General features: G+C 41.5%; 1 protein-coding gene across 5 annotated transcripts in view; it reads left to right on the top strand.

Moving 5' to 3' along the window:
- Positions 1-27,878, top strand: part of LOC143022079 (mRNA-capping enzyme-like) — a 268,589-nt gene that overhangs the window by 29,894 nt on the left and 210,817 nt on the right. For 4 of the 5 annotated variants that reach the window (XM_076180040.1, XM_076180038.1, XM_076180036.1 and 1 more), the window contains exon 2: positions 16,883-17,081. In XM_076180040.1, the coding sequence (XP_076036155.1) occupies positions 16,887-17,081 (195 nt within the window). In that variant the 5' untranslated portion in view covers positions 16,883-16,886. Of the gene's footprint in view, positions 1-16,882; positions 17,082-27,878 lie in introns of those variants that run through there. The other variant, XM_076180037.1, reaches the window with a different exon arrangement.

The raw sequence follows: 27,878 nt of genomic DNA, 5'->3' as shown, positions 1-27,878 counted from the left end.
AGCAGGTATTTAATTGTGATGAAACAGGGCTCTTTTGGAAGAGGATAGCTAACAGCACCTACATTACTGCTGAGGAGAAAGCTTTGCCGGGGCATAAGCCTATGAAAGACAGGCTTACAATGATGTTGTGTGCTAATGTGAGCAGTGACTGCAAGATCACACCGCTCATAGTGTATCATTCAGAGATGCTATGAGCATTCAAGAGGGGCAACATCCTGAAGAGCAGACTTCCAGTAATGTGGCGTTCCAACCCGAAGGCATGGGCAACCTAACAGCTGTGCCAGAAGTGGTTCAAAGGATGCAGCCCTGAGATCGAGAAGTTTTTGCAGGGAAATGGACTGCCACTGAAGTGCCTCCTGCAGCTGGATAACACCCCAGCACATCCCCTTGACATGCAGGCACATCTTCCCCAAGACCTGGATTTCATCACAATAAAATTTCTGCCTCCAAACACCACTTCCATTCTGCAACCAATGGACCAGCAGGTCATTTCTAATTTCAAGAAGCTGTACATGCGTGCTCTGTTTGAATGCTGCTTCAGTGCTACCACAGACACAGACCTAACCCTGCCAGAATTTTGGAAGTCCCACTTCAACATTTTGCACTGTGTCAAGATGATTAGCAAGAGCTGCGAGCAGGTTACTATCAGGCCTCTACAGGCAGTGTGGAAAAAGCTTTGGCCATCATTTGACAGGGAGCAGGACTTCGAGGGCTTTGAGCCTGCTGGTCCATCGGTCATCTTGGACATCATTGTGCTAGGGAGGGACCTGGGCCTGGAGATGTGAGCAGTGACTGATGTTGAGGAGTTAGTAGGGGAACACAAGGATGAAGTGACCACCGAGGAGCTGAAGGAGCTGCATCATGAGCAGGTTGCCGAACTGGCCCAGGAACAGCAAGAGGTTGAGGGAGATGACGATTATGTTCAGGGCCCCACCACGGAGGAGGTGAAGGAGGCCTGTGTAATGTGGAGGAAGCTCTATGATTTCGTGGAGGTCACACACCCAGACCAGACACTAGTGAGCCGTGTTGCAGGCCAGTTCAATGAACTGGTCATGCCTCACTACCGCCAAATCCTGCACACATGGTGCCGGCAAGCAACCATCACAGAGTTCTTCCAGCCTTGTGGCAAATGACAGTGCCCTGATGAGGGTGCCACTCCAGCTGAAGGAGTACCTCCTCCTTCAGAGGGGGGTCAGTAAGCCCCCACCACTCCCACCTCCTCACTCCCATCCCCCTACACAGCTGCAAGCCTTACCATCGGAAGGTACAAAAGATTGCTTTTTTCATTTTATTTTTTACCTGTAAGTGGTCTTTAACATTGATATTTTGGCATTAATGTTGCAGGGACATCATAATCATACACATTTATGTCCATTTGGTGACAGGTTTCATCATATCAGGGAAAAAGTAGACTTTTTCAAGGTCTGGAACAGATTAATTGAATTAACATTGATTTCATTGGGAAATAGTGTTTGCATTTATGTGAATTTCTATTTATGTGGAGGCATACAGAATGGATTAATCGCATAAATAGGGGTACCACTGTACCAAAAAATCAGTTTACCACATAATAAAGTGATATATATTTGCCAAAAAAAATCCACAAAAACTATTTGTAAATATGTTTTCCATAAGTGTCAGACTATTATGGGTGACTGTACATTGGCATGAATAATTATAAATGTCAAATACTTTCACTCTGAAATTCTAACAAAGCTTCCCCGAAAAAATACAACCTTGTTCAACCTGCATGAGGAGTGAAAGAAAGTCTACAGACTTTCTACCAAACTTTCGCACATATATCTTGACAAAATCGACCCACTTCTAGGCTAAGATGAATCAAAATAAGCAAGATTTTTTGGTTTTACACAATTTTGAGTTGATTTAAGCAATAAAAAATCTTCTTTGGCTCCAATGCTGGGGGGAGTACAGGGGGTCACCACAATTCGACAGGGATGGGGCGGTCTATCATCGGTTGAACCTGGGTTTTGTCGAATCATGATGCAGTTTTTCCCATAGGAATACATTGTAATTAGGGGGGACAGGGACCAACCTCCAGCCCAGACCCCCCAAAATATCACTATGACCTCTAAAAAACACCAACTTAGACTAAATCAGTAATATTAAAGGCTTCATTTATATCTAATTTTGTTTATTAAACACATTAAGCTGCTGTATCCCTGTGGTGGGGGAAAAGAATACTGCCACAAAGTAATTCCACTTGGATCGTAAGAGGGGAGAAGAAAGGGACGGGGATTGGGACTAGGCATCCTTCTCCTTGTAGCCCCACAGGGGACATTACTAAAAGAAAAAGCAAAGGCATAAGAGGGTCTGGGACTTTTCCGACCAGCACCCTAAGATTTGGGTCTCTTAACGTGCGTGGATGTGGTACAGATGAGAGTAAAAGGGAAGAGATAGGTAGTATGTTTGTGAGAAGAAAGATGGATGTGTTAGCTTTGTGTGAAACAAAGTTGAAAGGGAAGGGCGAGTGTAAATGGGAGGTTATCAGGAGTGAAGAGAGGGTGAGGGAGGGAAGGGGTGGCTATATTAGTAAGTGAAGAGATAGGTAAATGTGTAGTGGAGTGGAAGGTTTCCTCAAGGATAGTGTGGATGAAGGTGAAACTGGGAAAGGAATAGTGCATTTTTGTAAGTGCACATGGGCCTGGCAATGAGAAGAGCGTAGAAGAAAGGGAGGCTTTTTGGATAGATTTAAATGAGTGCATAGAGGATTTAGGGAGAAATATCAATGTAATAGTACTTGGAGACCTTAATGCTAGGGTAGGAAATGATCCAGTTGATGGAGTGGTTGTGAAATGTGGAGTTCCAGGAAAGAATCGTAGTGGAGAGTTGATGGTAGAAATGTGTCTAGAAAGAGAGTTGATGATAGCAAATACAGTGTTTCGGAAGAAAGTCAAGCATAAGTACACATGGGAGAGGGTGGTAGATAGAGCGTTAATGGACTATGTAGTGGTAAATAGGATCATGTTAGGAAGAGTTAAGGATGTACATGTGCTAAGGGGAGAAGGTGGGGGAATATCATAATTTTTTGGTGTAAGGTAAGTTGAGAGTGGAGGATAGATGGAGGATGAGGAAGGAACAAAAGGTAGGGAGGTGCTTAGTGAACTCTTTAAAGGAAAAGGAGAAGGAGTACAAGAAGAAGCTGAAGGAGTAGTGGGAGGGAGTGAAGGATAGAGTAGAGCTAGGTGTGGAGGAGGAATGGGGATGGTTCAAGGAGGGAGTCACAAAGTGTGCAAAGATTGTGTGTGGAACAAGAAGGACAGGAGGAAATAGAAGAAAGGGTAGTGAATGGTGGGATGAGGAAACAAAGAAGGTTGTAGAGGAGAAGAAGCGAGCTTTCACAGATTGGTTATAAAATAGGATGAGGGAGTCATATGAGAGGTACAAAGAAAAGAAAAGAGAAGTAAAGCAAAAGGTAAAGGAGGAAAAGAGGAGAGCAGATGTGAAATGGGGTAAGAGTATGACAGAAAATTTTGAAAGTAATAAAAAGATGTTTTGGAAAGAAATTAAGAGAGGAAGAGGAGGCGAATCAAGTAGAGAAGAAAAGGTAAAAGGTGCAGATGGAGAGATGATAATGGAAGAGAAGGCAGTAAGGGGAAAATGGGCAGAATATTTTAGGAAGTTGCAAAATGTGAAGGAGGATAGGGAGGGAAAGATAGTTGCAGTGGGAAATGCTAAGAAAATGAGAGTGATGAGTGAGGAAAATGGAGGAGAAATAAGGAAGAATGAAGTGAAGGCAGTTGTTAAGATGATGAAAGCAGGTAAGGCACCTGGTCTGGATGGATGCCATGCAGAATGTCTAAAAAAAAGGAGGTACAGTGATGGTGGACTGGTTGGTGAGGTTATTTAATGTTTGCTGGAGAGAGGGTATAGTGCCGGAGAACTAGAGGAGTGCCTGTATAGTTCCACTTTACAAGGGAAAAGGGGACAAGTGTGAATGTACCGTATTTTTCGGACCATAAGGCGCGGGAAAAATCCTTAAAATCGGGTAGTGCGCCTTATCGTGCGGTGCACCTTATGTGTGGCTTCAGTGCAAAAAAAATGCCTCGGATAGTGACGTACTATTTTGACACGTTTCGTAGCTAGCCTGCCAACGGCGACAGTGCATGATAGGCCTAGCAAAAGTTACAACCAAGTTATAACCAAGATGCATGTATCTTGACAAGAAAATTGTGAAAACTTCGACAGTTTTCGGGTCCATGCCACAGCATTCATTCATGGGCACAATATAGCAATATGAAATTAATTATTAATTTTGTAAATTAAAATATATTAATGTAATATGCAATTCTGTGGGCGGAAATGAAAATAAAAGATACCTTGCTACAAGCAAATATGCTAATGAACGAAGTCGGTAGCATAGGATCGGGACGCCAATGTCTCTCACGACGACGACAATGAGGATGAGCCGGATGACATTTAATTTGCAGGTAATGATTTATTAAACACAGGTTAGGTTAGGTTAGACGAATTTATCACCCTTTCGTATCTTCGACGTCGGCATCTATCATAACAAACATGGCGTACCATTCGTCCGACACGACTTCGTTACTTACGAAATCTGTTTCAGCACATTTTTTGTTTTTTATTTCCGCTCACAAAATTGCATATTACGTTGATACATTATAATTTACAAAATTAATAATTAATTTTTTATTGCTATGTTGCCCCCATGGTCGAAACTAAAAATTTACCTTCATTTGTAATCATGTGTTTTTAAGTGAATAGAGAATTTCGGGAATAAAACTGCTAATGTTGGTTTTATTCCCCACAATTCCCGTAACGTGTTTGTTGTTTTTTAGGAGTATTGGCAGGGCAGACCGTCCATGGAGGTGGTCTGATTTCACTGACCAAAATAAAAATATATATAATTTATTTTTGTAATTTTGCTAAATCCCAACCGATTTTTCTCATTCAACAACGAAAATGTTGTTCTGAATGCACTCACATATGCATGATTATCCGATGACGAGACCAGGTGCGCCTTATGTAAGGACAAGGAATAGCAAACTACGGGTGCGCCTTATGGTACGAAGCGCCTTATGGTCCGAAAAATACTGTAGTAGTTTCAGAGGGATTAGTTTGTTAAGTGTAGTTGGGAAGGCTTATGGGAGGATCTTGATTGAAAGGATTAGGAGAGGAACAGAGGGAGTAATTGGTGAGGAACAGTGTGGATTTAGGACGGGTAGAGGTTGTGTAGATCAGATTTTTGTGGTAAGACAGATATGTGAGAAAGCTATAGGAAAGGGGAAGGATGTTTTTTGGGCCTTTATGGACCTGGAAAAGGCTTACGACAGGGTAGACAGAAAGGCGCTGTGGAAGGTTTTGAGGATATACGGGATAGGAGGAAAGCTTCTAGGAGCTGTCAAGAGTTTTTATGAGAGTAGTAGAGCTTGTGTCAGGATTAGAAATGGAGAGAGTGAGTGGTTCGAGGTAAAGGTGGGACTTCGTCAAGGATGTGTTATGTCACCCTGGCTGTTCAACTTATACATGGATGGAGTACTGCGTGAGGTAAATGCAAGGGTAGTGGGTCAGGGATTGGAGATGGTTAAAGAAAATGGAGAAATATGAGAGGTGAGCCAGCTGTTGTTTGCAGACGACACTGCGCTTGTGGCAGGATCGGAGGAGGGATTGAGGAAGTTAGTGACAGAGTTTGGGAGAGTGTGTGATAGAAGAAAGCTGAAGATAAATGTGGGTAAAAGTAAGGTGATGAGATGTACAAGGGGTGAAAGTGGCAGTAGTCTGGATGTGAGCATTAAGGGAGAGCGACTGGAGGAAGTGGATAGTTTTAGATACTTGGGTGCAAATGTGGCAGGAAAAGGTGGAGTGAAGGTGGAGGTAGAATGTAGAGTGAGAGAAGCGAGTAAATGCCTTGGTGGATTAAAAAGTGTAATGAGGAATAGACATTTGGGAATGGATGCTAAGAGGAGACTATATGAAGGAGTGATTGTGCCAACAGCACTGTATGGGGCAGAAACATGGAACATAAGAGAGGAAGAGAGAAGGAGTTTGAATGTGTTTGAGATGAAATGTCTGAGAAGTATGATGGGGGTTACTAGGCTAGATAGAGTGAGAAATGAGGAGGTGAGGAGGAGAACAGGGGTGGAAAGGGGGTTGGGAGATAGGGTTGATGAAAGAATATTAGGATGGTTTGGACACATGGAAAGAATGAGTGAAGAAAGACTAGTAAAAGAGGTATGGAAGGCAGATGTGGAGGGAGTGAACATGAAGGGACGTCCTAGGATGAGGTGGATGGATGGGGTGAAGGGGGGCTTTGGGGAAGAGGAAAATGTCTGTCGAGGAAGGATGGGAGAGAACAGAAGACAGGGGTGAATGGAGAATGGTTGTATATGGATGATGTTGTGATGCATGAGGTGGAATGGGGGGTGAGGTAGTATATGTGAGCAAATTTTGACCCAGCACAAAGGGATTTCTCCCAGTCTTCTCCTTTATTCATGGGGGACAGAGAGGGGGGGTCACCCATTTAATGAAGCGGCCATGCTGTGAATGTGCTGTGTCTTGTAACACTGCTTCTGACCCAGAGCAGTGGACAAGGTGCAGGGATGACCCATCATCCAGGAGGTGCTAAGATGAGAGAAAAGGTGGAGGGGTGTGGAGTGTATTCAGGGATGGAATGGGTGGGAATGATTTTATGCCTTTTCCCTTTTGGCTACCTCCCTTGTAAGGGGAAAAAAGCCTTGGTATATGTATGTAAGCTGCTGTACAGTACATTTTTGGAAATAAAAATACTTGCAACAAAAAGCTAACTTTTATTTTAAGATAAACCCATCTCCCACATACACATAGTACAAACTCTTACCAAAATATATGTAAAAAAAGAGCATTTTACCTAGCTCCTCCACCTCCTCGTCCTCCCCCTTAAATCCCCTGAAGCGTGTCATCGGTGAACTCCACCAGCTCGCTCCCTGAATTGCTGGAACCAGCCCCTGCTCACCGTGAATGTTTCTAGTGTCCTGCTGGTGGTGGATGTTGTGGCCCGCAAGTCCTCCCACAGTGACAAAGCACGCTCCTGCACAAGCCCCATGCTGATTGGCATCTTGCGTTGTGTCCTGTCCTCTATCCACTTGATCAACATGTCCTCCATCGTGTCTAAACGGGAGTCCTGTGAGCCACGGAGAACAAGGAAAGTCGTGGAAGATGTTGATGGAGTGGCCTGTCGGTACTTGTCCCTGTTCTTCCAAATCGTTGATACTGTTGATCTCGGGACACCCATTTCTGCTGCAATGGCAGAATGAGCCATACCTGCCTCACACTTTCTTATAAGCTCAAGCTTATCTTTGAAAGGCAGGAAAGTGTGTTTCTTAGGGGTGGGGCCAGAGGTGGATTTGTGTGGCATGGTGGAGGTGGAACAGTGGAGTGTGGCTTGCCTTGACGATGGCTGGGGTGAGAGTGAGACAGAGTGGTGTATCAGGAGTGGCGGCAAATTCAACTGGGTGGGTGGCACGCGAGATTTGAATGTCGAATTGTCGAGTCTTGCTGTCGAACCTTGAGGGTTGGGTATAAATTAGCTATTGTCTAATTTGCGATAATTTGAAATGTGAACGGTCGAATTGCAGTGACCCCCTGTATATACAACATTTGCCCTGGTGATGTGTGGGTTAGACCCCTCCAGATATTACGCTCCCTCCCCCCCCGACACACACACACACAAACTGCTTAAATGGATGGAAGACTTTTTGCAAGAAAGAAAAATGAGAGTAGTGATAAGAGACAAACACTCAAATTGGGATGAAGTAATAAGTGGTGTTCCACAAGGAACAGTTCTGGCCCCAATAATGTTTGCTATATATATTAATGAAAAGGAGGAGTACAAGAAGAAGCTGAAGGAGGAATGGGAGGGAGTGAAGGATAGAGTAGAGCTAGGTGTGGAGGACGAATGGGGATGGTTCAAGGAGGGAGTCACAAAGTGTGCAAAGATGGTGTGTGGAACAAGAAGGACAGGAGGAAATAGAAGGAAGGGTAGTGAATGGTGGGATGAGGAAACAAAGAAGGTTGTAGAAGAGAAGAAGCGAGCTTTCACAGATTGGTTACAAAATAGGATGAGGGAGTCATATGAGAGGTACAAAGAAAAGAAAAGAGAAGTAAAGCAAAAGGTAAAGGTTGCAAAGAGGAGAGCAGATGTGAAGTGGGGTAAGAGTATGACAGAAAATTTTGAAAGTAATAAAAAGATGTTTTGGAAAGAAATTGAGAGAGGAAGAGGAGGCGAATCAAGTAGAGAAGAAAAGGTAAAAGGTGCAGATGGAGAGATGATAATGGAAGAGAAGGCAGTAAGGGGAAGATGGGCAGAATTTTTTAGGGAGTTGCTAAATGTGAAGGAGGATAGGGAGGGAAAGATAGTTGCAGTGGGAAATGCTAAGAAAATGAGAGTGATGAGTGAGGAAAATGGAGGAGAAATAAGGAAGGATGAGGTGAAGGCAGTTGTTAAGATGATGAAAGCAGGTAAGGCACCTGGTCTGGATGGATGCCATGCAGAATGTCTGAAAAAGGGAGGTACAGTGATGGTGGACTGGTTGGTGAAGTTATTTAATGTTTGCTGGAGAGAGGGTAGAGTGCCGGAGGACTGGAGGAGTGCCTGTATAGTTCCTCTTTACAAGGGAAAAGGGGACAAGTGTGAATGTAGTAGTTTCAGAGGGATTAGTTTGTTAAGTGTAGTTGGGAAGGCTTATAGGAGGATCTTGATTGAGAGGATTAGGAGAGGAACAGGAGTAATTGGTGAGGAACAGTGTGGATTTAGGACAGGTAGAGGTTGTGTAGATCAGATCTTTGTGGTAAGACAGATAAGTGGGAAAGCTATAGGAAAGGGGAGGGATGTTTTTTGGGCCTTTATGGATCTGGAAAAGGCTTATGATAGGGTAGACAGAAAGGCAGTGTGGGAGGTTATGCAGATATATGGGATAGGAGGAAAGCTTCTGGGAGCTCTCAAGAGTTTTTATGAGAGTAGTAGAGCTTGTGTCATGATTGGAAATGGAGAGAGTGAGTGGTTTGAGGTATAGGTGGGACTTCATCAAGGATGCGTTATGTCAACCTGGCTTTTCAACTTAAACATGGATGGAGTAGTGCGAGAGGTAAATGCAAGGGTATTGGGCAAGGGATTGGAGATGGTTAAAGAAAATGGAGAAAAGTGGGAGGTGACCCAGCTGTTGTTTGTGAACGACACTGCGCTTGTTGCTGGATCAGAGGAGGGATTGAGGAAGTTGGTGGCAGAGTTTGGGAGAGTATGTGATAGAAGAAAGCTAAAGATAAATGTGGGTAAATGTAAGGTGATGGGATGTACAAGGGGTAAAAATGGCAGTAGACTGGAAGGGAGCATTAAGGGAGAGCGACTGGAGGAAGTGGATAGTTTTAGATACTTGGGTGCAAATGTGGCAGGAAAAGGTGGAGTGAAGGTGGAGGTAGAATGTAGATTGAGAAAAGCGAGTAAATGCCTTGGTGGATTAAAGAGCGTAATGAGGAATAGACATTTGGGAATGGATGCTAAGAGGAGACTGTATGAAGGAGTGATTGTGCCAACAGCACTGTATGGGACAGAAACATGGAACATAAGAGAGGAAGAGAGAAGGAGTTTGAATGTGTTTGAGATGAGGTGTCTGAGAAGTATGATGGGGGTTACTAGGCTAGATAGAGTGAGAAATGAGGAGGTGAGGGGTGGAAAAGGAGCTGGGAGATAGGGTTGATGAAAGAATATTAGGATGGTTTGGACACATGGAAAGAATGAGTGAAGAATGACTAGTAAAAGAGGTATGGAAGGCAGATGTGGAGGGAGTGAACATGAAGGGACGTCCTAGGATGAGGTGGATGGATGGGATGAAGGGGGCTTTGGGGAAGAGGAGAATGTCTGTCGAGGAAGGATGGGAGAGGACAGAAGACAGGGGTGAATGGAGAATGGTTGTATATGGATGATGTGATTGCATGAGGTGGAATGGGCGGGGGGGGTGAGGGGTGAGGTAGTATGTGTGAGCAAAAGTTGACGCAGCCCGAAGGGATTTCTCCCCGTCTTCTCCTTTTATGCAATGGGGAGACGGAGAGGGGGGGGGGTCGCCGATTTAATGAAGTGGACTTGCTGTGGATGTGCTGTGTCTTGTGACACTGCTTCTGACCGAGGGCAGTGGACAAGGTGCAGGGATAACCCGTCATCCAGGAGGTGCTCAGATAAGAGGGAGGGTGGAGTGTATTCAGGGATGGAATGGGTGGAAATGATTTTATGCCTTTCCCTTTTTGGCTACCTCCCTTGTAAGGGGGAAAAAGCCTTGGTATATGTATATATATAAATTGGATGAAGAAGGAATAAAAAAAGTTGAAAATGAGAAGGACCTGGGAGTCATTATTATGAATAGTATGTCACCTGAGAAACATATAAATAAGATTTTTGGAGAAACTTATAATTTAATAAGAACAATCAAAGTGGCGTTTACATACCTGGATGAAGAAATGGTGAAGAAAATACTAATCACTTTGATAAAACCAAGATTGGAATATGCAGCAACGATGTGGTCACCAAGTACAAAAAAATGTATAACAAAACTTGAAAGAATACAAAGAGCAATTACAAAATTGGCACCAACACTCTCAAAACTATCATATGAAGAAAGACTAGCAAAACTTGAGCTACAGACACTAGAGTATAGAAGAGAGAGAGGAGATTTAATAACTATTTACAGAATCATGAAAGGCATAGAAATTATTGATAGAGAGGATCTAATAAAATGGGATGATAGAAATACAAGAGGACACAGAAAGAAAATCAAGAAAGACAGCTATAGAAGAGATATGAAAAAGAACAGCTTTCCTCACAGAGTAATAGACATTTGGAACAAGTTAGATGAGAAAGTAGTGTGTGCAAAACCAATACATGAATTTAAAGATAGTTTAGATAAAATGAGATATGAAGATGGGACACCATGAGCATAGCTCCCCTTCCCGTAAAATACAACTAGGTAAATACACACACACTGAAAAAATTCTATCCAAGTGGTTATACTAAAAACTGACAAGTAAATCAAAATGACTGACAAGCACTATATAAATTAATAGGTAGATTTTTAGAAATGCACACCTACATGATATAGCAGAAAATTAAATATTAAAAGTGGACACCTATGTGATAAAGCAATAGAAAATTAAGTAATTTTGTAAATTATAATACATCAATGTAATATACATTATTTTTGGCATAAATAGAAAATAGAAAAAGTTGGTAAAAGCTATAAATGAACAAACATAGCCACTTTGACATCTTAAGATGCCATCTTTGTTTTAGTAAAGGCGAAAGTCAAAGAAATTAAAGTATGATAAATTTGTCAATTCTAATCTAACCTACCTAACCTATCTGCCTAACTTAACCTGCATTTAGTAAAGTGGTACCTATAATTCTAGAGGTCATCAGGTCACTGTCATCGTCTCCGACCTCTGAACCTATTAAAACAAAGAGGGTGTCTAAAGGAGTCGGTGCAACTTGATTTGTTTCTGCATAGCTTTTAGTGATATTTTCTGATATTGGGGTAAGAGTATGACAGAAAATTTTGAAAGTAATAAAAAGATTTTTTGGAAAGAAATTAAAAGAGGAAGAGGAGGCAAATGAAGTAGAGAAGAAAAGGTAAAAGGTGCAGATGGTGAGATGATAATGGAAGAGAAGGCAGTGAGAGGAAGGTGGGTAGAGTGGGTATTGGCTGCATGTTGTTATGGCAAAATAGCATGCAGTTGATACTTGGGTCTATATGGGGCGCCCCTATGGATCAGAGCTACACATAATTTTGTCTGTGATAGAGGAGGACTCTGCTCACAGAGAAATGACGAAACTTTTATTACTGCTACTGTCCCTCTGTAATGCTCCCCCAACCCCTTGTTGCTGTCCTGTACCATTTCTCTAAATTTCATTTCCTTCTTTTGCCTACCCTGTGGTAGGGGGAAAAGAATACTGCCACCAAGTATTTCCACTTGGATCGTAAGAGGTGAGAAAAACGGGACGGGGATTGGGACCAGGCATCCTTCTCCCTGTAGCCCCACAGGGGACATTCCTAAAAAAAAAGTAAAGGCATAAGAGGGTCTAGGAGTTTTCAAACCAGCACCCTAAGGTTTGGGTCTTTTGATGTGCATGGGTGTGGTACAAATGAGAGTATAAGGGAAGAGATAGGTAGTATGTTTGAGAAGAAAGGGGGATGTGTTGGCATTGAGTGAAACTAAGTTGAGAGGGAAGGGCGAGTGTGAGTTAGGGAGTGTAATTGGGGGTTCTCAGGAGTGAAGAGAGGGCGAGGGAGAGATGGGGTGGCTATACTAATAAGTGGAGAGATAGGTAAACGTGTATTGGAGTGGAAGGAGGTTTCTTCAAGGATAATGTGGATAAAGGTGAAACTGGGAAAGGAGATGTGGGTTTTTGTAAGTGCACATGGGCCTGGTAGTGAGAAGAGTGTAGTAGAAAGGGAGACTTTGGATTGATTTAAAAGAGTATAGAGGGATTAGGGAGGAATGTCAGTGTAGTAGTATTGGGAGACCTTAATGCTAGGGTAGGAAATGAACCAATTGACAGAGTGGTTGGGAAACGTGGAGTTCCAGGAAAGAATTGTAGTGGAGAGTTGATGGCGGAGATGTGTCTAGAGAGTTGATGATAGCAAATGCACATGGGAGAGGGTGGTGGATGGAAGGGTGGTAGATAGGGCATTAATGGACTATGTAGTGGTAGATAGGAGTATAATAGGAAGAGTTAAGGATGTACATGTGCTAAGGGGGGAGAGTGGGGGAATGTCAGATCATTTGTTGGTGGAAGGTAAATTGAGAGTGAAGGATAGATGGAGAATGAGGAAAAGGACAAAAAGTAGGGAGGTGCTTAGAGTGAACTCTTTAAAGGAAAAGAAGGAGTATAAGAAGAAGCTGAGAGAGGAGTGGGAGGGAGTGAAGGATAGAGTAGAGCTAGGAGTGGAAGAGGAATGGGGATGATTCAAGGAGGGAGTCACAACGTGTGCAAAGATGGTGTGTGGAACAAGAAGGACAGGAGGAAATACAGGTACTCCTTGTTTAACGACAACTCAGAGTAACGACGGGCTTTATGACGTCGTTTAACGTAAATCTCCCGAAGTTACGACGTCGTGTACGATAATTAAGTTGGCTGAGGCAAATTTGTATGATGTTATAAATGAACTTGTACGGTGGATATTAGCTGTGAGGTAAAGTGTTCTGAAGCTTAGGTCTACATTACCATCCTGCAAGCTGCAAAAACTACCTGGGGTACAGTGTATACCGGTAGTGGTAAATTTTTAGTTTCGACCATGGGCGCAATATAACAATAGAAAATTAATTATTAATTTTGTAAATTATAATGTATCAACGTAATATGCAATTTTGTGAACAGAAATGAAAAAAAAAATGCTAAAACAGATTTCGTAAGTAATGAAGTCATGTCGGACGAATGGTACACCATGTTTGTTATGATAGATGCCGATGTCGAAGAAATGAAAGGATGATAAATTAATTCGTCTAACCTAAACTAAACTAACCTAACCTGTGTTTAATAAATCATTACCTGCAAATTAAATGTCATCCGGCTCGTCGTCGTGAGAGACGTTGGTAGACGACAAGATGGCGTCCTGAGCCTATGCTACCGACTTCGTTCATTAGCATATTTTCTTGTAGCAAGGTATTTTTTACTTTCATTTCCGCCCACAAAATTGCATATTACATTGATACATTTTAATTTACAAAATTAATAATTAATTTTCTATTGCTATATTGTGCCCATGGTCGAAACTAAAAAAATACCCCGGTATTCAATATGGAATGTCAGCATACGCGGATTTGGTCATATATGGTAATTTTAGGAACCTAACCACTGTAAATAAACAGTAAATAAAGCATTAATGTACTGTATAAAAGAGGGAAAATACACAAAAATAAAGATACATGTATTGCTGGACATTGTACATACAGTACATATACGTATATGTATACACTTTAAGGTAAAGGTGGGACTTTGTCAGGGATGTGCTATGTCACCCTGGCTGTTCAATCTATACATGGATGTGGTGGTGCAAGAGGTGAATGCAAGGGTAGTGGGTCGGGTTGGAGATGGTTAAAGAAAATGGAGAAAAGTGGGAAATAACCCAGTTGTTGTTTGCTGATGACACTGCGCTTGTGGCAGGATCAGAGGAAGGATTGAGGAAGTTAGTGACAGAGTTTGAGAAGGTGTGTGAAAGAAGGAAGCTGAAGATTAATGTGGGCAAAAGTAAAGTGGTCAAAACTGTCTATATGAACCACTAGAGAATTTGATGTCTTGTGGGGTTTTACGTCATTCTTGTGTTCATGTAGTCGTTTTTTTATTCCTCTGCCAATTTTCACTAAAATAAATGAAGGGACAGCTTTTACAAGGAATTCTATAGATCAGGCTGTCCTCAGCACCCATATGGTACTTTTTTTTTGTTTTTTATGGTGTTATATATTTTGGTCCCTGTGCCGTATGCAACTCTTAACGCTGCCTTGGTGAGCAACTGTCCGATTTCATCTGCGTGTTTGGAATTGGGGACAGACAAAAACAGCCGGCTGTCCCCTTTGTTCTCACATATTTGGCTTTCTCTGGCTCTTTTTGTTATTTAAAAAAAAAAAAATTCTTTTAGTCTATGTAATAGTCCTTGTGGGTAACACAGTTTCCTAAAAATGTAAAAAATTCATTCAATTTCTCCTTGGAGAAATTCCTCACTGCACACTCGGTATGCTCTAATAAAGAAACCTATTACTACCCCGCTTTTTATTTTTGGGTGGTGAGCAAAATAATAGTGGTTGATGTCATTTTTATTTGTGTTTTTTCTGTGTACTTCCCTTTTCTCCATATTACTGTGTCTAGGAAGGCTAATTTGTCATTCTCCTCTTGTTCCATAGTGAATTGTATGTTCTGTTTTATCCCATTGAGCATGTTTAATTTATCCCTGAGGTCCGTCTCCCTGGGGGTGATAGCAAGTACGTCATCCACGTACTGCAACCGTGTTGTATCTTGGCCCATTAACCCCTTTCATACGGTGCCGCATACGTAGGCGTCATGAGGAGCAAGTGGATACGCGAGGCTGCCATATCGGCGTCTTGATTATATTTATTGTAGTTGCCCCTCCGTAATGACATACTCTCTAAACTGTCTGTAATCACATTTTCTATGGTTATCAAAATTCACGGGTGAAAGAGAGAACGATTGATATAAGCGGTGACTATATTTTATGATGCGAGTATTATTACAACACGTTGTACGGCTGGCATCGGCTGCTGCCCGCGAGATTTAAGGCCTGTACTGAAGAGGTTAATGTGGTAAAATGGTCCCTTTCTAGAACCTCCCCGTATAAAGAGGCCAGAACACAACTGAGCAGACTCCATCACGAGGCCACGACTCTGAAAATATTTTTCATTATTGGATATGAAGGAACCAAATTTAACACATAGGATATTAACTTTAAATAGTCCCCCTTGCCAAGAGGAAGGTCTTCGTCATTCATGTCGTTGACCACCTCTTTGGCTGCTTTGAATGCCCCTTCACTGGATACATTGGTACGGGCTGTCCCATCAATTATTTTGGTGAAAACTGGTAGAGGAATAAAAAAAACGACTATATGAACACAAGAATGACATAAAAGCCCACCGGACATCAAATTCTCTAATGGTTCACATAGACAATTTTGGCCACCTTCCAGACTGGGAAAATATAGAGGTATTCCACAAAGGATTAAGAAAGCAAGAAGGAAAAATAATCAAAGCAGCATACATCGCTTCAAAACCTTGCAATAATCATAGAGAAGGATTTATTAAATTATCAAAGTTGACTAGTGACTTTGTTCGAGGTGAAGCAGAATGAAGGAAGGACAGAGATAGGGGAGGAGTGGGGTAAGGAAAGAGAAGTATATAAGCCGTAAATATTTTCTTAGTGTATACTCTGAGGAAGTCCTTTAAGGATGAAACCTTAGTAATAAAACTACTACAGTTTTTTGGCGTTTACCTCATCACCCTTTCCACTCATTCTGTCATACATATTTCAACATTTACTTCTATAATTTACCTGCACCCTCTCCCCTCTTATCTTGCCACATGTGACTCCAAGTACTTAAAATGGTCTACTTCATCCTCTCACCTATAAGACTTGCAGCTATCCACTCCCTTTGTACATTGCATCACCTTACTTTTCTCCACATTTATCTTCAACTTTCTTTTATCACATACCTTTCCCAAACTCTGTCACTAACTGCCTTAATTCCCCCTTTGACCCAGCCACACACATTGTCATCCAAAAACAACTGGTACACTTCCCATTTCTCTCTATTATCTTTAATCATCGCTATAATCCCTTGCCTATTACCCATACATATACTTCCCATAGCTATCCATGTACACATTGAACAGCCATGACAACTTGACACTTCCCTGATGCAGCCCCAGCTTTACCTGAAAACACTTGCTTTCTCCATTTCCCATTCTAACACAGGCTTGACTATTCTTGTAAATTATCATGACTGCCCTTAACAGCTTTCCCCTGATCCCATATATCTACAATACCTCCCATAGTACCTTCCTGTCTACCCTGTCATAAGCCTTCTCCAAATCCATAAAGGCCCAAAAAAATCCTGCCTTACCTCAAAAATCTTAGCCACACATCCTCCTTTACCTTTATCCCATGCTGCTCCCCACCACTTCCTTTTGTTCCTTTCCTAATTCTCTCAATGAAAACCCATAAGCCTTCCGAATTACATTCAACAAACTGATGTATCTAAAACAAATACAATCACATTTGTCCCCTTTTCCTTTATAAAACTGAACTGTACATGCACTTCTCCAGTCCACATTAAAAAAAACAAATCCAATAAGTTATTTATATATTTTTCAGAGAAATGTCAGGAGGCAGTGGTAAGGGTCCTGGACCCATTCCTCCACGATGGCTTCACTGCCCTCGTAAGAGTATTACCCTTATTGGGGACAAGTTTCTTGCCTTCAAAACACCACTAAGCTCAAAATTTGATGGAGATGTTGCACCAGAATTTAGGTTTACTCCTGCAATGCTTTTTGCATCCATGAAAAGCTACAAGGTAAGAGAATGACACTGTACAAAAGGAAATTAATTTTGATAACATATTCAACTATTATTTTGGATTAATATATTTGTTAGATTCCCCCTCTGGTATTGGGGGAAAGAATTCTGCCACCATGTTTTTTGTGTAGTATAAAGATCAAGGAGGGAGTCATAAAGTGTGCAAGAATGGTGTGTGGAACAAGAAGGACAGGGGGAAATAGAAGAAAGGGTAGTGAATGGTGGGATGAGGAAACAAAAAAGGTTGTAGAAGAGAAGAAGCGAGCTTTCACAGATTGGTTACAAAATAGGACGAGGGAGTCATATGAGAGGTACAAAGAAAAGAAAAGAGAAGTAAAGCAAAAGGTAAAGGTTGCAAAGAGGAGAGCAGATGTGAAATGGGGTATGAGTATGACAGAAAATTTTGAAAGTAATAAAAAGATGTTTTGGAAAGAAATTAAGAGAGGAAGAGGAGGCGAATCAAGTAGAGAAGAAAAGGTAAAAGGTCCAGATGGAGAGATGATAATGGAAGAGAAGGCAGTAAGGGGAAGATGGGCAGAATATTTTAGAGAGTTGCTTAATGTGAAGGAGGATAGGGAAGGAAAGATTGCTGCAGTGGGAAGTGCGAAGAAAATGAGAGTGATGAATGTGGAGAATGGAGGAGAAATAAGGAAGGATGAGGTGAAGGCAGTTGTTAAGATGATGAAAGCAGGTAAGGCACCTGGTCTGGATGGATGCCATGCGGAATGTCTGAAAAAGGGAGGTACAGTGATGGTGGACTGGTTGGTGAGGTTATTTAATGTTTGTTGGAGAGAGGGTAGAGTGCCGGAGGACTGGAGGAGTGCCTGTATAGTTCCTCTTTACAAGGGAAAAGGGGACAAGTGTGAATGTAGTAGTTTCAGAGGGATTAGCTTGTTGAGTGTAGTTGGGAAGGTTTATGGGAGGATCTTGGTTGAGAGGATTAGGAGAGGAACAGAAGGAGTAATTGGTGAAGAACAGTGTGGATTTAGGACAGGTAGAGGTTGTGTAAATCAGATCTTTGTGGTAAGACAGATATGTGAGAAAGCTATAGGAAAGGGAAAGGATGTTTTTTGGGTTTTTATGGATCTGGAAAAGGCTTATGATAGGGTAGACAGAAAGGCACTGTGGGAGGTTATGAAGATATAAGGGATAGGAGGAAAGCTTCTGGGAGCTCTCAAGAGTTTTATGAGAATAGTAGAGCTTGTGTCAGGATTGGAAATGGAGAGAGTGAGTGGTTCGAGGTAAAGGTGGGACTTCATCAAGGATGCGTTATGTTACCCTGGCTGTTCAACTTATACATGGATGGGGTAGTGCGAGAGGTGAATGCAAGGGTAGTGGGCAAGGGATTGGAGATGGTTAAAGAAAATGGAGAAAAGTGGGAGGTGAGCCAGCTGTTGTTTGCGGACGACACTGCGCTTGTGGCAGGATCGGAGGAGGGATTGAGGAAGTTGGTGGCAGAGTTTGGGAGAGTGTGTGATAGAAGAAAGCTAAAGATAAATGTGGGTAAAAGTAAGGTGATGAGATGTACAAGGGGTGAAAGTGGAAGTAGACTGGAAGTGAGCATTAAGGGAGAGCGACTGGAGGAAGTGGATAGTTTTAGATACTTGGGTGCAAATGTGGCAGGAAAAGGTGGAGTGAAGGTGGAGGTAGAATGTAGAGTGAGAGAAGCGAGTAAATGCCTTGGTGGATTAAAAAGTGTAATGAGGAATAGACATTTGGGAATGGATGCTAAGAGGAGACTGTATGAGGGAGTGATTGTGCCAACAGCACTGTATGGGGCAGAAACATGGAACATAAGAGAGGAAGAGAGAAGGAGTTTGAATGTGTTTGAGATGAGGTGTCTGAGAAGTATGATGGGGGTTACTAGGCTAGATAGAGTGAGAAATGAGGAGGTGAGGAGGAAAACGGGGGTGGAAAGGGAGCTGGGAGATAGGGTTGATGAAAGAATATTAGGATGGTTTGGACACATGGAAAGAATGAGTGAAGAAAGACTAGTAAAAGAGGTATGGAAGGCAGATGTGGAGGGAGTGAACATGAAGGGACGTCCTAGGATGAGGTGGATGGATGGGGTGAAGGGGGCTTTGGGGAAGAGGGGAATGTCTGTTGAGGAAGGACGGGGAAGGACAGAAGACAGGGGTGAATGGAGAATGGTTGTATATGGATGATGTTGTGATAGCATGAGGTGGAATGGGCGGGTGGATGGGGGGTGAGGTAGTATTTGTGAGCAAAATTTGACGCAGCCCGAAGGGATTTCTCCCCGTCCTCTCATTTTATGCAATGGGGGGACGGAGAGGAGGGTCGCCGATTTAATGAAGCGGCCTTGCTGTGAATGTGCTGTGTCTTGCGACACTGCTTCTGACCCAGGGCAGTGGACAAGGTGCATGGATGACCCGTCATTCAGGAGGTGCTAAGATGAGAGGGAGGGTGGAGGGGTGTGGAGTGTATTCAGGGATGGAATGGGTGGGAATGATTTTATGCCTTTTTCTTTTTGGCTACCCCCCTTGTAAGGGGGAAAAAGCCTTGGTATATGTATGTATGTATGTATAAAGATCTGCTCTCTCTATATTTCTCTTACAAAAAATCAAAGTATAAGAGGGTCTGGGAGGACTCCAACCAGAACCCAAATAATGTGGTCATTAAATGTGCAGGACTGTGTGATAGGTGAGATTTGTTTTATTTTTTTTATTATTATTATTATTATTGTTATTATTATTATTTTTTTTTTTATTATTATTATTATTTTTTTTTTTTTTAAGAAATGGAAATAGATGTGTTAGACTTAAGTGAAACTACATTGAAGGATGAGGGATGAGTTTGAGAGTGATAGGAGGGTATTAAGAGTGATGGGGGGGGGTGAGGGAGGGAAAGAGTGCTGATAAGTGATGAGATAGGAATGTTTATTATAGAGTAATGGGAAGTGTCTTCAAGTGGGCAAAATTAGATTGTATGTAAATGTGTTTTTTTTGTAAGTGTATATAGGCCTGGCAGTGAGAAATGAGAAAAGGAAAGGGAGAGTTTATGGATTGAATTAAATGTATGTATAGAGGTTCAGAAGGAATGTAAATGTAATGGTGTTATGGGATCTCAATGCTGGAGTAGGAGATGAGCCAACAGATGGAGGCATAGGGAGGTTTGAGGTGTTGTGTAAGAATTATAGTGGAGAAATGATGTTGGAGATGTATTTAGAAAGTTAGTTTCAGTCAGTTAGTACATTGCCCTCAGTCTCTTGCAGAAGACCTACAGCTTTCAGGTAATTGATAATGGTCTCTGGACAGTACAACAAGTAATTCAGGGAAGATACATTGTGCCATTGTCTAGAAATTTAAAAAGAAAAAGAACACGTACAACAATTGATTAAAAACACCACAAACCTGATAAACAACAAGCAGAAAGAAAATGAAAAAAAAATATGGTGGAATTTTTTTTTAATGGCAAAATGCAACTCAGAATTAAATTGCTACCTCCATCCCACCCATGAAGTGTGTGCAACACAGGGCATCACCAAAACAGCAGAATGCAAATACATACCATGCCTCTTTATCAACAACATCCTCATACCACATGCATACAATGCCTCTTTATCAACATCCTCATACCACACACACACACACACTTAGACGGATTCACAGCGAAGATTGGAGCTCCGAAAAAGAAGGGAAATTTTCGTGGATTTCAACGTCGAGGAAGTACCTTTTTGTATTTATAGGGAAGGGGAAACCTCATGGTGTAGTGGGAAGGTGATGAAAAAGGAGAACGGGGGGGATTACTGAGGGAAATGAAAGGAAATGAGGAAGGGGAGGACTTGGTCTAGGCAGGCAGACACCATGTCAACAAACCTGGCCCGGAGGATTTTGGAGATGAAGAAGGGATTAACAAAAATGTAAGAGATTAGAAATATAGGTAAGAGCAGCACAATGGAAGGTGAAGATGATAATTTCCATGGATTTAATGACGGAGGGGGAAGCCTAGAAGAAAAAATTGAGAAAATTGTCAAAAATTGGGAGGATAGGGTCGGTCAAATTAACCACTTCCATACGGTGACGCCTACATAGGCGGCATGAGGAGGAAGTGGGTACTCGTTGTTGCCAACGTCGCCATCTTGATTATATTTATTGTAGTCGTACCTACGTAATTTTCATTCTCTCTAAACTGGCTTCATCAGTTTTCTATGGTTATCAAAATACACGGGTGAAAGAGAATGAACGATTGAGCACTGACTTTATTTTTTATAATGCGATTATTATGACGCAACATCGCACGTCGGGCAGCTAATGCTGCCAGACATGCGATGTGCCCCGTAGTGAAGAGGTTAAGCAGATCACGCAGAGAGTTGAAAAATTGGAAGAATTAGAGAAGGTAAACCAAAAACTAACTAAAGAAATAGAAGTTTTAAAAAGACAGTTAAAAGAAGTAAAAGATGAGAATGAGGAATTAAAGAGGAATGATAAAGAGAATAAAGAGTCCATAGCAAAAGAAGCACAGGGTTGGAAAAAATCCAAGAGAACAACATAATTGCATTTAATGATATGGTGAAACAGCAGATGAAAGAACAAACTGAAGACAGTTATTAAAATGATGAGACAGAAGGAGAATATAGGAAGAGACTTAGCAGATAAAAAGAAATGTATAATTATATTAGGGATGGAAGAGAAGTATAAATAGGACTACAAGAATTGAGAAGGAAAAAGAAAAAGTAAATAATATATTAGAATTAGTTCAGGAAGATGAACCTGAAATAGGGAAACATTAAAGAAATGATATAGTACAGATAAGACCAGACCAATTAAGGTTAAATTCAGGTCACAAATGACAGCAGAGAATATCTTAGCAAAAACAGGGAAACTAGCAGACAGTGAACAATATAAAAAGGTATGGATAAAAAGAGAAAGGAATAAAGAGGAAAGAGAGGATGAGAAAACAAAAAGACAAGAAACTAAGGAAAAAACGAGATGAGAACAGAGGCAGAAAAAGAGGAATTCTATTGGCGAGTAGTGAATATGAAAGTGAGGAAATGGCACATAACAAAGAAAAACAAAAGGGAAACAGAAAATATAATGGAAGTAGCAGAAAATTAAGAGTGTCTTACACAAATATAGATGGATTAATAACAGGATTGAATGAACTGAATGGTTATCTGAAGGAAAAAAAAACGGACATAATAGGAATTGTAGAGACAAAATTGAAAGGTCCACTACCACCCAACAGCGTAGGACATGGTGCATATAATTATTGGATTAGAAACAGAGAGGCAAAACAAGGGGGCGGAGTTATGTTCCTGACTAAGAAGAATATAAACGGAGGAATGTCACATATGGAAAGAATAGAGATGAGTATGATGGAAGTGGAAGACAAAGATAGGAAGAGCAGAATGTTTGTAATAAATTATGTGCCTCCTAAAACAGCCTCGTGGGAAGAGAGAGAACATAAAAGTATGCTAGTAGACACAATGATAACATTAAATAAGGTAATGGAAGATTGAGGAAGAATAGTTATATTGGGTGACTTTAATTGTAAAGAAGTCTGCTGGGAAGAGATGACAGTAAAGGGTGGAGACGACTCATGGGGAAATGTACTACTTGATATGAATATTGCCCATACAATGATGCAATGGATTCAAGAGAACACTAGGTATAGAAATAAAGAACCACCGAGACTGGACCTAATAGTCACCTCAGAACCTGAAATAGTGGAAAAGATTGAATATAAGACACCAATAAGTAAAAGTGACCACATATTGGTTGAAATGGAACTAGATGAGGAAAAATTCATAAAAAGAAATGAACAATATAGAAAAGGAAGAGTGATGTATGAAAAATAAATTTTGATAAAATAAGAGAATTCTTTCAAAAAGAGGACTGGGAAAGAATATACAAAGAGGAAACAACAGTGGAAGAAAAATGGAATATTTTGACAAATTTATAAAGGAGTGGAAAAGTATGTCACAAGACAAAAGCAAGAAAAAGAATATGTAAAGTGCTAGTACAACAAAAGTTGTAGGGAGTTAAAAGACGAGATAAAGTTTAGACAAAATGGAAAAAGGACAAAAGACCTGAAAAATGGAAAATATATACTAGTTATACATACATATACCAAAGGCTTTTTCCCCCTTACACGGGGGCTAGCCAAAAAGAAAAAGGCATAGAAATCACTCCCACCCATTTTATTTCCCATATATTCCACTCCCCTCCCTCCTCCCTCCCTCCTATCTTGGCACCTCCTGGATGATGGGTCATCCCTGCATCCTGTCCACTGCCCTGGGTCAGAAGCAGTGTCGCAAGACACAGCACATCCACAGCAAGGCCACTTCATAAATTCGGCGACCCCCCCTCTCCATCCCCTCATGCAGGAAAGGAGAAGACGGGGAGAAATCCCTTTGGACTGCGTCAAATTTTTTCTCATACTTCCTCACCCCACATCCCCCACCCACTCCCCCTCATGCATCACACCCTCATCTATACACCAACCCTTCTCCATTCACCCCATCTTCTGTCCTCTCCCGACCTTCCTCTACAGACATTCCTCTCTTTTGTAAAGCCCCTTTCACCCCATCTCATCCTAGGAAGCCCCCTCATATTCACTCCTTCCACCTCTGCCTTCCACACTTCTTTTACTAATATTTCTTCACTCATTCTTTCCATGTGTCCAAACCATCCTAATACTCTTTCATCAACCCTATCTCACAGCTCCATTTCCACCCCTATTCTCCTCCTCACCTCATTTCTCACTCTAGCCTAGTAACCCCTATCATACTTCTCAGACATTTCATCTCAAACATATTCAAACTCCTTCTCTCTTCCTCTCTCATGTTCCATGTTCCATGTTTCTGCCCCATACATTGCTGTTGGCACAATCACTCCTTCATATAACCTCCTCTTAGCATCCATTCCCAGATGTCTATTTCTCATCACACCTTTTAATCCACCAAGGCATTTACTCGCTTCTCTCAATCTACATTCTACCTCCACCCCCACTCCTCCCTTTCCTGTCACATTCGCACCCAAGTATCTGAAACTATCCACTTCCTCCAATTTCTCATCCAGCCTGCTGTCACTCTCTCCCCTTGTAAATCTCATCACCTTACTTCTGCCCACATTTATCTTCAGCTTCCTTCTTTCACACACCTTTTCAAACTCTGTCACTAACTTCCTCAATCCCTCTTCTGATCCTGCTACAAGCGCAGTGTCGTCAGCAAACAACAACTGGCTCACCTCCCACTTTTCTCCATTTTCTTTAATCATCTCCAACCCCTGACCCACTACCCTTGCATTCACCTCTCGCACCACCCCATCCATGTAAAGATTGAACAGCCAGGGCGACATAACACAACCCAGACGAAGTCCCACCTTTACCTCAAACCATTCACTCTCTCCATTTCAAATCCTAATGCAAGTTCTACCACTCTCATAAAAACTCTTGACTGCTCTTAACAGGTTTCCTCCTATCCCATATATCTGCAGTACCTCCCACAGTGCCTTCCTGTCTACCCTGTCATAAGCCTTTTCCAGATCCATAAAAGCCCAAAAAATCATCCTTACCTGTCCTAAAACCACACTGTTCCTCACCAATTACTCCCTCTGTTCCTCTCCTAATCCTTTCAATCAAGACCCTCCCATAAGCCTTCCCAACTACACTCAACAAGCTGATCCCTCTGTAACTACTACACTCACACTTGTCCCCCTTTCCTTTGTAAAGCAGAACTATACAGGCACTCCTCCAGTCTTTTGGCACTCTACCCTCTCTTAAACAAACATTAAATAACCTCACCAGCCAAGCCACCATAACTGTACCTCCTTTTTTCAGACATTCTGCATGGCATCCATCCAACCCAGGTGCCTTACCTGCTGTCATCATCTTAACAGCTGCTTTCACTTCATCCTTCCCTATTTCTCCTCCATTTTCCTCACTCATCACTCTTATTTTCTTAGCACTTCCCACTACAATTACCTTTCCCTCCCTATCCTCCTTCTCATTTAGCAACTCCCTAAAATACTCTGCCCACCTTCCTCTCACTGCCTTCTCTTCCATTATCATCTCTCCATCTGCACCTTTTACCTTTTCTTCTCTACTTGATTTGCCTCCTTCCTCTTTTAACTTCCTTCCAAAACATCTTTTTATTAGTTTCAAAATTTTCTGTCATACTCTTTCCCCATTTCACATCTGCTCTCCTCTTTCCTTCCTTTATCTAATGCTTAACTTCCTTTCTCTTTACTTTGTACCTCTCATATGATTCCCTCGTCCTAATTTGTAGCCAATCTATGAATGCCTGTGTTTTCTCTTCTACACCCATCTTTGCTTCCTCATCCCTCCACTCACTACCCTTCTTTCTATTTCCTCCCTCCTTCCATGTTCCACATACCATCTTTGCACACTTCATGACTCCCTCCTTGAACCATCCCCATTCCTCCTCCACTCCTAGTTCTACTCTATCCTTTACTCTCTCCCACTCCTCTCTCAACTTCTTATACTCATTCTCCTTTTTTTTCTTCATTTAAGCAGTTCACTCTAAGTACCTCCCTACCTTCTGCCCTTTTCCTCTTTCTCCACCTATTCTCCACTCTCAATTTACCTTCCACCAGGAAATGATCTGATATTCCCCCACTCTCTCCCCTTTGAACATGTACATCCCTAACTCTTCCTACCATACTCCTGGTCACCACTTTATAGTCCATTAATGCTCTAGCTGCCACCCTTCCATCCACCACCCTCTCCCATGTGTATTTATGCTTGACTTTCTTCTTAAACACTGTATTTGGTATCATCAACTCTCTTTCAAGACACATCTCCATCATCAATTCTGCACTACAATTTTTGCCTCGAACTCCATACTTTCAAATCACTCTGTCAATTGGTTCATTTCCTACCCTAGCATTTAGGTCTCCCAATACAACTACATTGACATTTCTCCCTAATCCCTCTATGCACTCATTTATATCTACCCAGAATGCCTCTACATTCTTCTCACTACCAGGCCCATACGCACTTACAAAAATCCACATCTCCTTTCCCAGCTTCACCCTCATCCACATCAACCTTGATGACACCTCCTTCCACTCCACTACCTGCTTACTTATCTCTTCACTTACTAGTATAGCCACCCCTTCTCTCCCTTGTCCCCTCTTCACTCCTGAGTACTTCACAGCTACACTGCCAAACTCACAGTTGCCATTTCCTTTCATTTTATTTTCACTCAAAGCCAGTACATCCATCTTTCTTCTCACAAACATATTGCCCATCTCTTCACTTTTACTCTCATCTGTACCACATCCACACACATTGAAAGGCCCAAACCTTAGGGTACTGGTTGGAAAGCTCCCAGACCCTCTTATGCCTTTTCTTTCTTTTTTAGGAATGTCCCCTTTTGGGGCTACAGGTAGTAGGACTCCTAATCCCATCCCCCGTCCCTTTTTTGTCACCTTTTACGACAAGTGGAATGACTTGGTGGCAGTATTCTTTTCCCCCACCACAGGGTAGGTAGGTGAAAAAAGGAAATGAATATTCAGAGAAATGGTACAGGACAGTAACAAGGGGTTGGGGGACAGCATAACGGAGGGACACCCGTATTATTAAAGTGTTATATATAAATGAATATGTATAAGTGTGCAGAGAATAAAAAAGAAAATATGAAAAAGATGTCATAGAAAAATGTAAAGATCAACCAAAACTATTTTACAGATTTTTAAATAACAAAGTGAAAATCAAACAAGATTTAGAGAAACTATGACGAGGACGAGTTGAATACACAGAGGAAATAGAAATAGCAGAAATTATGAACAAGCATTTTAAATCAGTGTTTACAAGGGAGAACATACAACTTAGTGATATCAAATGGGAGGAGAAAGTCCCCCTATGAAAGAAATAGAAGTAACAAGGAATGAAATAATGAAACACGAGTAATCTTGATGTCAGAAAATCGCATGGACCAGATGAAATAGCAAACTGGATTTTGAGAGAATGCAGGAATGAACTGGCAGGCAAAATACATAGCCTAATAAACAGTTCATTGAAAGAAGGAAAGGTTCCAAAAGATTGGAGAAGAGCAAATATAGTAACTATATATAAAGGGGGAAACAAAGAAGACCCTACAAACTATAGACCAGTCTCTCTAACAAGCACGATAGCAAAAATTTGAAAGAATTATCAAAAGTAGGTGGGTAAGGCATTTAGAAAAAAACAACATACTTAATCCAAGGCAATTTGGATTCAGACAAGGACGATCATGCGTCACAAACTTAATATGTTTCTATTCAAGGCTAATAGATATAATACAAGAAAGAGATGGATGGGCTGATTGTGCATTTCTAGACCTGAAAAAAGCTTTTGACAAGGTGCCACATAAGATGTTGCTTAAGAAATTAGAAACTGAAGGAGGAATACAGGACAAACTGCTGAAATGGATGGAAGACTTTTTGCTAGAAAGAAAAATGAGAGTGGTGATAAGAGACAAACAATCTAATTGGGATGACATGATAAGTGGTGTTCCAGAAGGAACAGTTCTGGCCCCAATAATGTTTGCTATATATATTAATGATATGGATGAAGGAATTGAAAGTTGTATGAGCTTCTTTGCGGATGATGCAAAACTGTTGAAAAAAGTGAACACTGAGGAAGATTGTGAGTCACTACAGAGTGATCTCAATAAAGTATGGGAATGGAGCTGGAAGTGGGAGATGGAGTTCAATACTAAGAAGTGTAGTATAATGGAATTTGGAAGAAGCAAAAAAAGAATAGTAGGATCATATAAATTTGGAGAAGAAGGAATAAAAAAAGTAGAAAATGAGAAGGACCTGGGAGTCAT

The sequence above is a fragment of the Oratosquilla oratoria genome, chromosome 43 (assembly GCF_046742065.1).
Source record: "Oratosquilla oratoria isolate Oo_2021 chromosome 43, ASM4674206v1, whole genome shotgun sequence".
Classification (NCBI taxonomy): domain Eukaryota; kingdom Metazoa; phylum Arthropoda; class Malacostraca; order Stomatopoda; family Squillidae; genus Oratosquilla; species Oratosquilla oratoria.
Note: the sequence above shows the minus strand (reverse complement) of the source record. Positions and strands in the feature narration are given on the sequence as shown.